Raw genomic sequence first — 14090 nt, 5'->3', positions numbered from 1 at the left:
AAATTCAGACTTAAATTGAAGAAAGTAGGGAAAAGAACCAGACCATTAGGTATAACCTAAATTAAATCCCTTACAGTCATACAGTGGAAGTGACAAATAGTTTCAAGGGATTAGATCTGTTAGAGTGCCTGAAGAACTATGGACAGGGGTTCATGACATTGTACAGTAGGCAGTGATCAAGACCATCCCTAAGAAAAAGAAATGCAAAAAATCAAAATGGTTGTCTGAGGAGGCCTTACAAATAGCTGAGAAAAGAAGAAAAGCTAAAGGCAAAGGAGAAAAGGAAAGAAATATCCATCTGAATGCAGGGTTCCAAAGAATAGCAAGGAGAGATAAGAAAGCCTTCCTCAGTGATCAATGCAAAGAAATAGAGGAAAACAATAGAATGGGAAAGACTAGAGATCTCTTCAAGAAAATTAGAGATACCAAGGGGACATTTCATGCAAAGATGGGCTTGATAAAGGACAAAAATAATATAGAAGCAGCAGATATTAAGAGGTGGCAAGAATACACAGAATTATAGGAAAAAAATCTTCATGACCCAGATAACCACAGTGATGTGATCATTCACCTAGAGCAAGAGATCCTGGAGTGAAGTCAAGTGGGCCTTAGGAAGCATCACTACAAACAAAGCTAGCGGAAGTGATGGAATACCAGTTGAGTTATTTCAAATCCTAAAACATGCTGCTGTGAAAGTGCTGCACTCAATATGCCAGCAAATTTGGAAAACTCAGCAGTGGCCACAGGATTGGAAAAGCTCAGTCTTCATTCCAATCCCTAAGAAAGGCAATGCCAAAGAATGTTTGAACTACCACACAATTTCACTCATCTCACACACTAACAGAGTAATGCTCAAAACTCTCCAAGCCAGGCTTCAACAGTACATGAACCGAGAATGTCCAGATGCTCCAGCTGGATTTAGAAAAGGCAGAGGAACCAGAGATCAAATTTCTAACATCCTCTGGATCATAGAAAAAGCAAGAGAATTCCAGAAAAACATCTACCTCTGCTTCATTGACTATGCTAAAGTCTTTCACTGGGTAGATCATAAGAAACTGTGGAAAATTCTTAAAAGAGATGGGAATACCAGACCACCTTACCTGCTTCCAGAGAAGCCTGTATGCAGGTCAAGAAGCAACAGTTAGAACTGGACACGGAATGATGGACTGGTTCAAAATTGGGAAAGAATTATGTCAAGGCTGTATACTGTTACCCTGCTTATTTAACTTACCTGCAGAGTACATCATGCGAAATGCTGGGCTGAATAAAGCACAAGCTGGAATCAAGATTGCTGGGAGAAATATCAATAACCTCAGATATGCAGATGACACCACCCTTATGGCAGAAAGTGAAGAAGAACTAAAGAGCCTCTAGACGAAAGTGAAAGAGGAGGGTGAAAAAACTGGCCTAAAACTCCTCAACATTCAGAAAACTAAGATCATGGCATCTGGTCCCATCACTTCATGGCAAATAGATGGGGAAACAATGGAAACAGTGACAGACTTCATCTTCTTGGGCTCTAAAATCACTGCAGACGGTGACTGCAGCCAGGGAATTAAAAGACGCTTGCTCCTTGGAAGGAAAGCTATGACCAACCTGCTGCTGCTGCTGCTAAGTCGCTTCAGTCATGTCTGACTCTGTGAGACCCCATAGACAGCAACCCACCAGGCTCCTCTGTCCCTGGGATTCTCCAGGCAAGAACACTGGAGTTGCCATTTCCTTCTCCAATGCATGCAAGTGAAAAGGGAAAGTGAAGTCGCTCAGTCATGTCCGACTCTTTGCAACCCCATGGACTGCAGCCTACAAGGCTCCTCTGTCCATGGAATTTTCTTGGCAAGAGTACTGGAGTGGGATGACCAACCTAGATAGCATATTAAAAAGCAGAAACATTATTTTGCCGACAAAGATCCATATAGTCTAGTTCAGTTCAGTTCGGTCACTCAGTCGTGTCCTACTCTTTGCTACTCTGTGGACTGCAGCACGCCAGGCCTCCCTGTCCATCAACAACTCCCAGAGTTTACTCAAACTCATATCCATTGAGTCGGTGATGCCATCCTACCATCTCATCTTCTGTCGTCCCCTTCTCCTCCTGCATTCAATCTTTCCCAGCATCAGGGTCTTTTCAAATGAGTCAGTTCGTTGCATCATGTGGCTAAAATATTGGAGTTTCAGCTTCAACATCAGTCCTTCCAATGAATATTCAGGCCTGATTTCCTTGCAGTCCAAGGGACACTCAAGCATCTTCTCCAACACCACAGTTCAAAAGCCTCAGTTCTTTAGCGCTCAGCTTTCTTTATAGGCCAACTCTCACATCCATACATGACTCCTGGAAAAACCATAGCTTTGACTAGGCAGACTTTTGTTGGCAAAGTAATGTCTCTGCTTTTTAATATGCTGTCTAGATTGATCATAGCTTTTCTCCAAGGAGCAAGTGTCTTTTAATTTCATGGCTGCAGTCACCGTCTGCAGTGATTTTGGAGCCCCCAAAAATAAAGCCAGCCACTGTTTCCCCATTTATTTGCCATAAAGTGATGGGACCAGATGCCATGATCTTAGTTTTCTGAATGTTGTTTCAAGCCAACTTTTTCACTCTCCTCTTTCACTTTCATCAGGAGGTTCTTTAGTTCTTTTTCACTTTCTGCCATAAGGGTGGTATCATCTGCATATCTGAGGTTATTGATATTTCTCCCAGCAATCTTGATTCCAGCTTGTGCTTTATTCAGCCCAGCATTTCGCATGATGTACTCTGCAGGTAAGTTAAAAAAGCAGGGTAACAGTATACAGCCTTGACATAATTCTTTCCCAGTTTTGAACCAGTCCATCATTCCGTGTCCAGTTCTAACTGTTGCTTCTTGATCTGCATACAGGCTTCTCTGGAGGCAGGTAAGGTGGTCTGGTATTCCCATCTCTTTTAAGAATCTTCCACAGTTTGTTGTGATCCACACAGTCAAAGTCTTTGGCATAGTCCATGAAGCAGATGTTTTTCTGGAACTCTTTTGGTTTTTTGATGATCCATTGGACATTGGCAATTTGATCTCTGGTTCCTCTGCCTTTTCTAAAACCAGTTTGACACGGTTCATGTACTGTTGAAGCCTGGCTTGGAGAATTTTGAGCATCACTTGGCTAGAATGTGAGATGAGTGCAATCATGTGGTAGTTTGAGCATTCTTTGGCACTGCCTTTCTTTGGGATTGGAATGAAGACTGAGCTTTTCCAGTCCTGTGGCCACTGCTGAGTTTTCCAAATTTGCTAGCATATTGAGTGCAGCATTTTCACAGTTAGGATTTAAATAGCTTAACGTGAATTCCATCACCGCCACTAGCTTTGTTTGTAGTGATGCTTCCTAAGGCCCACTTGACTTCACAATTCAGGATGTCTAGCTTTAGGTGAGTAATCATATCATCGTGATTATCTGGGTTGTGAAGATCTTCTTTGTGAAGTTCTCTGTGTATTCTTGCTACATCTTCTTAATATCTCTGCTTCTGTTAGGTCCTGCTCTGTGGTACTGTGGTGCCTCATAATGACTGAAAGTAGCCCCCAAAAGAGGAGCCTTGTCAGGGATTTATACTGACCTGCCAATGCCAAGAGATACCCAAGGTCTCTCCTAGGGGAGCAGCCAGAGGTGGGCAAAGTGTGTGGACTGAACTTTCCTTTCTTGGTCACCTTTTCCTGGACTCTCTGACCATTCTGTAATTGCATGGGGAATCAGAACTACTAACATAATCTGTTGGATCATAGACTTTCAATGGACTTGTGATTCATGCCGTTACTATGTACTTTTACTTAGACCCCAAGTGTGGCAGTCATGGAAGTGCCTAGCCTTGCTAGGAGTTACAAGTTACAATAGCATGTTTGGGAGCGAGGCAGAGCTCTAGCTCCAGGAAAGTCTCAAAGCTATGGTTTTTCCAGTAGTCACATATGGATGTCAGAGTTGGACCATAAAGAAAGCTGAGTGCTGAAGAATTGATGCTTTTGAACTGCGGTGTTGGGAAATATTCTTGAGAGTCCCTTGGACTGCAAGGAGATCCGACCAGTCAAACCTAAAGGAAATCAGTCCTGAATATTCACTGGAAAGACTGATGCTGATCCTTAAACTCCATTCCTTTGGCCACCTGATGGAAAGAACTGACTTATTGGAAAAGACCCTGATGCTAGGAAAGACTGAAGGCAGAAAAAGGGGATGACAGAGGATGAGATGGTTGGATAGCATTACCAACTCGATGGACATGAGTTTGAGCAACCTCCAGGAGATGGTGAAGGACAGGAAAGCCTGGGGTGCTGCAGTCCATGGGGTTGCAAAGAGTCGGACATGACTGAGCGACTGAACTGGAGGCCGAGAAGGCAGCAATCAAGGTGCTGGCAGATTTAATGTCTGATGAGGACCCACTTCATGGTTCACATATGATACCTTCTGTCTGTGTTTTCACCTGGCAGAAAGGACTAGGGAGCTTTGTGGGGTGTTTTATATAAGGAAACTAATCCCATTTATGAGGGCTTTAACCTCATGACCTTATTACCTCTCAAGTGTACCACCTTCAAATACCACCACACTGAGGATTAGGTTTTAATATATGAATTGTGGGAGGACACAAACATTCAGTCTTTAGCACCCTACCCATTGTATATCTTAAATGTCTTTGGATTAGTCCAACAGAGACCAATGTTACAACCTCCTTCCTACTCCCTCTCAATCAGTTTGCTGTGCACAATCAAATGAATCATCTTATAATGCAAATAAATATGATTAATTCCCTACCGCTACTCTCTGCCACTCCAGCCCTTCAATGACTTCTCATTCCTCTTAGGATGAACACATTAAACTCCTCAGGCCTATAGCTGGGCTTTGCAGCAAGATTCCATACTACCTCTCGGGGAGAGGAGTTTCCCTATATGCTGAGGGAACCATCAGCGTATAGTTAAATGGGAAGTGGGAAAGTCACAGAAATGTATGGAATGAGTTCAAAAGAAAAGCATAGATGGAAAGTCAAGAATACCACCATTTAGCAGCTAGGTGGAGAGAACACAAGGATGGAAAGCTGAGATCTTTTCCAGGCATGAAAAATGGGCGTGTAGGTGGGACATATGCTGCTGAGTATTACATGTGATTAACACCCATGGATCATCTCAAAATATTTGTGAAGACATGTGGATAAGAAGAGGATGAAGAAGTAGAATTGAAGAGAGGAGATAAAAAGAAGGATGTGTTACTTCTTATTCATCCATATGTAATAAACATATTTCTCAATATGCACAGACAACTTAAAGTATGGAAAGAAACATTTGGGATACAAAGAATTATTTTATTAATCTACTTTATATTGAATTAATATAATATTGAAATAATTAATATGGTATAAAAAGTCTAGGACAAATCTCTTAGAATTTGCCTTTCATAAAGACCATTAATGTAGAAGTTACAATTTTAATTTTCACAGTCTTTTGCTTTTTCCTGATTTCCTGGAGATCTGGAATCAGCAAGTGCAATGGATTGGGAATCTGAAACTCAAAAGCTGGGAATCTGAAACTCAAAAGCTTTGAATCTTGACACTTGCACTTATTAGGTGTGTGACTCTGGTTAGTTTACTCTGCTGGTTTGAAGAATAGATTCCTATCTGTGAAATAGGGTAAGCCCACCTATTTCCTAGGTGCTATGTATGAAGTTTGAATTAAATAATACATGTATAGTCACTCTTTCTCAGTAGGTACTTCATAAATATCTCTCTTAAAAAATCATTCTTCTTTGGTGAAAACAAATGGGAATACACTATCTTAGGAACTGTCTTATTTTTAAATATACTTTAGTCTTAAAGTAGTTTATATAGCCATCTAGGTGCAGGGTCATCAGAGCAGTGGTTCTCAAAGTCTGACTCAGGAACCCCTACATCAAAATCACCATGATGAGTGGTTAAACATGCACAATCCTGTCCTTCTTCCAAAACTCCTGGAAAGCAGGACTTGGGCATCTGCATTTTAAAAAGCTCTCAGGCAATTTTTTTTGGCACGCTAGCATTTAAGGATTGTATAACAGAATTGTAATAATTCATCTTTGCTTAATGATACAAAATTTACTATTTACTGTCATGCAAATGACAAATGACAAGTGCAAATAGCATTTTTAAATAAGATGGTTGCCCAAACTACCAAATGAACTTATTTTATACTTTTAAACTAAAGATTATTTAGAAGTGCTATTTGACTATAGGAGAAAGGATCCATAGAGAATAACTACAATCTAGAACTGATTTCTAATATCATATTAATAGCTAGTTTCAATAGACTATTTAAAATGAATTAAAATGAAAATTTCAATTCCTCAGTTGCACTAGCCATGTCTCAAGTGCTCCACACCCACATGTTACCATACTGGATGGTGCAGGATAAACATTTGTATCATCACAGACAGTTCTAGAGGATGGTGCTGACCTCTGGAACACCATTTCCTGACTCAAATACACTGGATTTGTGATTATCCAAATGCATTTCATATAGAAAAATTTAGGTTTCTTACTTTGCCAGAAACAAATGCAGAGATGATGTGCAGCCTTGTCTGCCTTCTCTGCACCCCCTCCTCCTCAAACCAAAACTAACTGCAGTCTTTTTGCCTTGTTACCTATTTAAACCTTTATGAACTGCATGTGTGTGAGTGCATGCTCAGTCATGCCTGACTCTTTGTGACCCCATGGGCTGCAGCCTGCCAAGCTCCTCTGTCCATGAGACTCTCCAGGCAAGAATACTGAGTGGGTTGCCATTTCCTCCTCCAGGGGATCTTCCTGACCCAGGGATTGAACCCATGTTTCCTGCACTGGCAGGCAGATTCTTTACCACTGCGCCACCTGGCAAGCCCTATGAACTGCATGAAAAAAAGTAAAGTGAAAATGTTAGTCACTCAGTCGTGTCTGACTCTCTACAACCCTGTGGACTATAGCCTGCCAGGCTCCTTTGTCTATGGATTTCTCCAGTCAAGAATACTGGAGTGGGTAGACCTTTCCTTCCCCAGGGGATCTGGCAGATTCTTTATCTTCTGAGCCACCAGGGAAGCCCTTGCACTTCCAGTAGCTCCTTTTATGTATCATTCTCACGAAAGACAACTTCCACAGAAGAACGGTGCTGACAGTGAGGCTCCATTTGGATAAAATTTCCCTGGATGGCTCACAGACAATGAAGGCGCTCTGTTAACTATGTCCCTTTGGCGGGCTGGTAGTACACTGCTGCTAAAAGCGACGGGCTGGCTAGACTCCTGGGAGGGCAGGAACCTCCTGGTTCTTCCTCTAGGAGCTTCATTCTCCTGCGGTTCACCTCCTCCCCCACCTGCCAGAGGTTTTCCTGTTAACCCTTCTCTGTTGCCCTTGTTGGTGAGTGTTGTCAGTGTGGGTGTTCATTTCTGGGGTGGAAGCCACCAGAGCAAGAACAAATGGGAGGTGATGTTATTCCAAAATCATTTTTCTTTGTGACTTTTTTCCACCTGAAGACCTGCTACCAGAGAATTTGGAAAACCACACAAAATAAATTCTAAGAAATCCTCCATACCCTCAAATTAACTATAATCCCACCACCCAGATAAAAGCTCTGTTGACATTCTCAGGTTTATCTATCTTTTCTGTATGTGATAACACTTCAGATCATAGTTTCCACTTCTAAATATTCAGCTTTTTTCCCATTTAACACTATATTATGAAACTTTAATATTATAGTCTTTGAAAGCAAACTTTCTTAATATAGACGTCCTATAATTTACCACTGATCGCATGTTAGAGATTAAAGTTGATGCCAGTTTTTAATTAGAAATAATGTGACAACTATTAATGTATATAAATTTTGTGCATCTCTCTGGATAGTAAGAAAAAAATACAAAAAGGATTTTAGGTGAATGGGTATCAGTGTACTCGATAGAGTTCTAAACTATCTTCTAGAAAGTTTGTAGCCATTTACACCTTCATATACAGAAAATGTGAGTGTACCGTTTGACCTTTTCTAAAATCAAGCGATAGCTTAAAAACATCTGTGCTAATTTCTAGAAGAAAATATTATGTAAATTGTAGTTTTTTGGTATTGCTTAAATTCATGAGGCTTAACATTTTTCATGCTTATTGGGCATCTCTAGCTTTTCTTTTCTAAGCAACATGTACTTGGGGACTTTCCCAGTGATCCAGTGGTCAAGAGTTTGTCTTCCAATGCAGGAAGTGTGAATTTGATCCCTGGTTGGGGAACTAAGAACCCACATAGTTTGTGGCTAAAAAACCAAAACGTAGAACAGAAGCAATCTTGTAGCAAATTCAATAAAGACCTTGAAAAAATAAACAGCATGTCCTGTGTCTGTTTACTGAATTGAAGGTGGGTTTTCCTTTGTATTTTTTTATTCTTTCGCATTCTGTATATACTTCTAATTGTTTTATGAAGTCTAATCTGGGGTTCTTCAGTCAAGTATCTGTTCTTATGAAAGTGCCCCTCAGGGACCCATCTGTCCTCTTTCCTCACTCTTTCAGCTCCCCTGGCTTTCAGGCTGTCCATCTCTTTTCCTATCAGCCCCTGAATTCAAATGTCACCTATGGCAGTCTGTTCCACCTTAGTGCTAGTGCTAGTCGCTCAGTCGTGTCCGACTCTTTGCGACCCTATAGATTGTAGCCCACCAGGCTCCTCTGTCCATGAGGATTTTCCAGGCAAGAATATTGGAGTGGGTTGCCATTCACTTATCTACGGGATCTTCCTGACCCAGGGTTTGAACCCAGGTCTCCTGCATTGCAGGCAGATTTTTAACATCTGAGCCACCAGAGAAGCCCTTAGTGGAATTTTAAATGGAACACTCACTGATGCTTCATCACTACTTATACAACTCAAGGTCATAGCTTTTGTCAAAGATATCTGAAGGAAGTCGTGGGAGGCCTCTGAGTGGAGAACCTCAGACATCACCCTGTCAGCCTTCTTTGTCCACCTGTGAGACTGGTTCTGGAGTCCCAGTGCTGCCAACACAACCAACAAGCTAATTCCAAGAACTGATGCCCACTCAACTCATCCCTAGAGACAAACAGTAAGGGAACGTGAGTGTGAAAGCATAAGGGGTTACTGGACAAGAGAGTTATTTCTAGAAGGACAACTGAAAAAAAAGCCAAAATTAATCATAAACAAAACCCCAAAAGGTACTGACAAAGAGCGTTCATAATTTGATCCTAATTTTTCTTAGAATATGAACTTTTTCACATCTACCTTAAAGTTATTATTTCTCAATCAGGTATTTCAAAACCTAAGACACACATTTCTAAAAATTCACAGTTGAAAATTATATAAAGAATACCTTACCTTTGAAACTAGGAGTGAAATGATTTCTTTTACAGTGTTGTCAATCAAATCATCTATTTTGGAATGGTACTGCTGCTAGATATTAAAAGACAAAGATGCATTAGCTGAAGTGGACACAAAACTTATTTATGTCATTAGGCATAAATGCTTTAAAGCTACTAGTTATGACATATCAGATTTACACAAAATGACCATTTTGCACCTTAGAAGAACAAAACCTTGCAAATGATCCACCAATCAACACTTTTTACATTGTGGGGTTTGAAAATTTTCCCATGTGCTCTGTTGAGTTAAGCAGCTAATGGGGTTATTATACAGATGAATTGAGTTCTTATTCTTATTCAGACAGAGGAATGTGAAGGATACTTTTTGTCTTCTCCTCTATAATTAAGGTGGCCGAGTATTTTTCTAAAGGGTTGGTTTAGCCGGGGAAGCAAGAAGACTGGAAAAAGATTTAATTAATACAGCATTTCATGTCTGACAACTCTCATTCATAAGTTATTTTAAATGTGCTCTAGAAATAAAATGAGCTCCCAATTGTTCTCGCTGAAAGGACCTTTTTGTCAGCATGGGGAGCTGCAGTTTATACAATTCTTACAATATGCTCAAGCAAGGGCAAAATTAAAATTTCATCAACAAAGGTGATAGATGGTAACAAATTAATAGGCCATAAAAGGTACAATGAAACAGCACTCACTCCCCATAGTTTTTTTTTTACTGCTTCCTCATGAAAATGATGCCTTTAAGTAAAAAAAAAAAAAAAAAAAAAAGATTTAAAATAAACCTGAAAGACTCTTTATTTTTTGCCTTCTTTAGAGACTACTAGAGAGTTCTCTTCTTAAATTAGCAGGAGCTTTGGCTTTGGCGGCGTGTGAAGGCACATTCATTGAAACAGTAATTCTTCCTTTAGAAGCATTTATCTGACGGCTGATTGTCCGCAATAGCCACTTCACGAAAATGTGACTTGTAAAGACTAACCCTATCTTGATGGTTCAAGGCTTCTTGGAACAGCTAACATAATGCATGGAGTAAAAGTACTCAGGTCAGGATAAACATTAGACCAACTTAACAGCTGCTGGTTGAATGGTTTCCAAAGATGTGAGTTTTTGAAAGCTATTTTTCCTTCTGAAAACATGTCTCAAAGTTTCCACACAGAACAAAACATCAACTTAGGTCTGTTCTGGAACACACAGAAATGAGGTCCCCCCCCACAGGCTTTCAAAGTGACAAGCCATCATCTACCTGCACAAATAATGAAGAAAGGAGGCAGAATTTTGGAGCACGGAAATTGTTTTCTTTTCCTGCTTGTGTGTGTGTGTATGCCTGTGTGTATATGTGTGTGTTGAGAAGAGGTCTTAAATTAAGCACACATATATGAACAGGGAACTTTCTAGGCATGTATTTTTCACTCAGGGAAAGAAAATACTAAGTGTCTGTCTCCCCAAATTTGTACTCCCCAAAAGACAAACAGAATGGAAGCCTAGAGGGTGGATTCCTACTGCTGTAGTTTTTTTTTTTTTTTTGCTTTCAGAACAGCTTGAAGAGAAGGAAAAGGAAAAACAAGACAACAAAACAAAGAAAAGCAAGGTAGAAGAGAAAGAGCTTGAAAAACCTGGCCTAAAACCCTGGCTGGTAGTTGAGATGACCAAGGAGACCCCAGAGGGAGAGGTACAAAAGCATCACTTCCCTCTCCCCACTAACCCCTCCTCCTAACTGAAACTGTTCCACTGACCAGGCAGTGGAGGAGCCTGTGCAAATGAGCCCTGCACGGCTCCCTCTCCAGGCACTCTCTTTTCATATCCTTCTCTCTCCAGATTTGTGCCTGTGTAGCAGGAGGAAATAAAAATAGCAGATTGAGGCTTCTCTTTGGGGTAGAAGAGGAAAGGGATACAGGAGACGGGTTTCAAGCTACTCTCCTTCCTCTACACGGAAAGTGCTAGAAAACATTCAGTCACCTGAAGCTGCAAAGTTTCATCTTCTTGCGCATGCCTTATCCTCAATGTTTATCTCTCTTTGCCATAACTTTCATTTTTAACTTTCATTTTTCACATTATTTAAAAAAAATAATGAAATGGCATCAGAAAGCTATTGGATATAGAACAGCAGAGCTTCTACACATTTGAATTTTGGGTTGCACTGATTTTTGGCAATTTCTTAAAATCAAGAGATGAGCCACTAAAGAGGTCATTTATATCCTTTTTATTGAAAGGCAGGGAAAAGCAGGCTCTAGGAGCCATCCAATTCTCTTATAATGCACACTTTTAGACTGCTGTTTTCTTTCATGTTTAATCCAGCCAAAAGCAGAGGGAGGGAAAGAGAGCAAGTTAAAAAGGAAGAAACAGGGTGGGAGGGAGGCTCAAGAGGAAGGGTACATGTGTATACTTATAGCTGATTTGCATCGCTGTACAGCAAAAACTAACATAATACTGTAAGCTTTTGTAATAAATTATAATCAATTGTAATCAATTACACTCTGATTTAAAAAGTATATAATTTAAAAAGAGGGGAAAAAAAGTATACATTTTAAATGTGTTACCGGGTGGAGGAGGCAAACCTAAATAGTATAATGATTGCTAGGTTGTTTTCTTTTTATATGAGATTTTGGTGGTGCTAATAGTAAAGAACCTGTCCACTGATTCAGGAGACACAAGAGAAATGGGTTCAATCCCTGGGTTGGGAAAATCCCCTGGAGTAGGAAACGGGAATTCACTCCAATATTCTTGCCTGGAAAATTCCATGGACAGAAGAGGCTGGCAGGCTACAGTCAATGGGGCTGCAAAGAGTCGGCCATGACCGAGTGACTGAGCAGTAGTTTGCTACTGTCAATGTATCTGATCAGCTCTGACTTCACTGATACTAAATCTGAAAGCAGCTGGGAACTTCCAGAGTCTGCTCTAGCTGTACAGGTAGCAGATGTGGTCTAGGAGTACTCTGAGTGGAAATGTGGAGGTAGCTTCAGAATTCACATTTTACATACATACTCTGCAAAGAGAATAACCCAGAAACGCCACATATAGGTAACAGAAAATTAGCTAGAAAAAAGTTATTCATTAGGGGATCCAGATAGTTTCCAAAGACAAATGTAAACACACAAAGAGATCAAAACAGTTATGAACAGAATTTATCTGGAAACATGGACATTTCCTAAGCTAAAGTTGATAGGTTTTCATTTAGATTAGCAGACCAAATTTTTGTTCAAAACCTGACAAGTTTTTGTCTGCAACAATAAAAGCTTATAAAATTTCTATCAGAATATTTCAAGTTGGATCAATGATTCTACAAACTGGTACTTTCCAGATCATTCTTAGATGAATTCTTTCCACAACTGACCTCAAAACTGTCTGTGCCCTGCTTCTCCATTAGGTGACTCTGCACTTGGATTAAGATGAACTTTGATGGTGACTGCAGCCCTAAAAGAAGCTTGCTCCTTGGAAGAAAAACTATGACCAACGTAGACAGCATATTAAGAAGCAGAGACATTACTTTGCCGACAAAGGTCCGTCTAGTCAAGGCTATGGTTTTTCTAGTAGTCATGGATGGATGTGAGAGTTGGACTATAAAGAAAGCTGAATGTTGAAGAACTGATGTTTTTGAACTGATGTTTTGTGGTGTTGGAGAAGACTTTTGAGAGTCCTTTGGACTGCAAGATCAAACCAGTCAATCCTAAATTAAATCAGTTCTGAATATTCATTGGAAGGACTGATCCTGAAGCTCCAATACTTTGGCCATCTGATGTGAAGAACTGACTCATTGGAAAAGACCCTGATGCTGGGAAAGACTGAAGGTGGGCAGAGAAGGGGACGGCAGAGGATGAGATAGTTGGATGGCATCACCAACTAGATGGACATGAGTTTGAGTAAGCTCCGTGATAGAAAGTTGGTGATAGACTGGGAAGCCTAGTGTGCTGCAGTCCATGGGGTTGCAAAGAGTCGGACATGACTGAGTGACTGGACTGACTGAGGAATTTTTACTTCATGGAGCCCAGGGAATTCAGATCAGGCATGGGTCTGAAGTCCTGGCCCCTTTACACATGGGTAAATATCCTCATCTCACCTGACTGTTCTCATGCAGACACATAAGAAATGAAGACTAGCCAAATGCCAGTGCAATCCAGTATTCTTAAAAATTTTGGTCCTTCTGCTGGGATGATTTTAAAGGTATTGGATTGTTAGATCTGGAAATGGAAGTATTTTACTGCAATTGTAAACAAATTCCACATATGTAGGGGTCCCTGAGTTGCTCCATTAATGTGTTTTCACTTTCAGTGGATGGACCATGAGATACAGTGGGTCTGAGAGCATATGACTGCTGAAGGCCCATGCAGTCGTCTGCTCTTTTGCAGGGATGGATAACGAGGATTTCTAAGCACTGGTGGTTTTCGGATCTCCACATCTGTCCCTGAGGGCCTGGCCTGAGATTGCTGACTCATTACACACAGCTGTCACAAGAGCAGATCATTCGATCACTAATTACTCCATTAAATGCTGTTCCGGGCTGTGGCTGAGAGTGTCTGCATCATCGTACGCCATGTAAGAAAACAGAATCATAATTCAGGAGTCCAGAAGGGGCTTTACTGTGGGTAAGGAGTTGGTAAGCTTTTGTCCCAGCAATGATGATATGATAAATTTACTAGAGATTGTACAGAGGTAATTCCCTTAAATCTAGAAAAAAATAAAATCTGCTAGGTTTACCTACATAGTATACTATATATCTTTATGAGTTTCCAAATTGTGTAATAGTCTAGTTTTTTCAATAACTTTAATTTGTTGCTTGCTATACAATGGGGTCCTATGCATG

The 14090-nt window shown here is 40.5% G+C and overlaps 1 protein-coding gene across 13 annotated transcripts in view; it reads right to left on the bottom strand.

Annotated features, from left to right (window-relative positions):
* CADPS2 (calcium dependent secretion activator 2) overlaps positions 1-14090 on the bottom strand; it is a 585913-nt gene that overhangs the window by 51092 nt on the left and 520731 nt on the right. For 12 of the 13 annotated variants that reach the window (XM_070369312.1, XM_070369316.1, XM_070369317.1 and 9 more), the window contains one exon: positions 9294-9368. In XM_070369312.1, the coding sequence (XP_070225413.1) occupies positions 9294-9368 (75 nt within the window). The remainder of the gene's footprint in view (positions 1-9293; positions 9369-14090) is intronic. The other variant, XM_070369306.1, reaches the window with a different exon arrangement.

This window comes from Bos mutus, chromosome 4 (genome assembly GCF_027580195.1).
Source record: "Bos mutus isolate GX-2022 chromosome 4, NWIPB_WYAK_1.1, whole genome shotgun sequence".
NCBI lineage: Eukaryota > Metazoa > Chordata > Mammalia > Artiodactyla > Bovidae > Bos > Bos mutus.
This window is presented reverse-complemented; position numbering and strand designations above follow the sequence as displayed.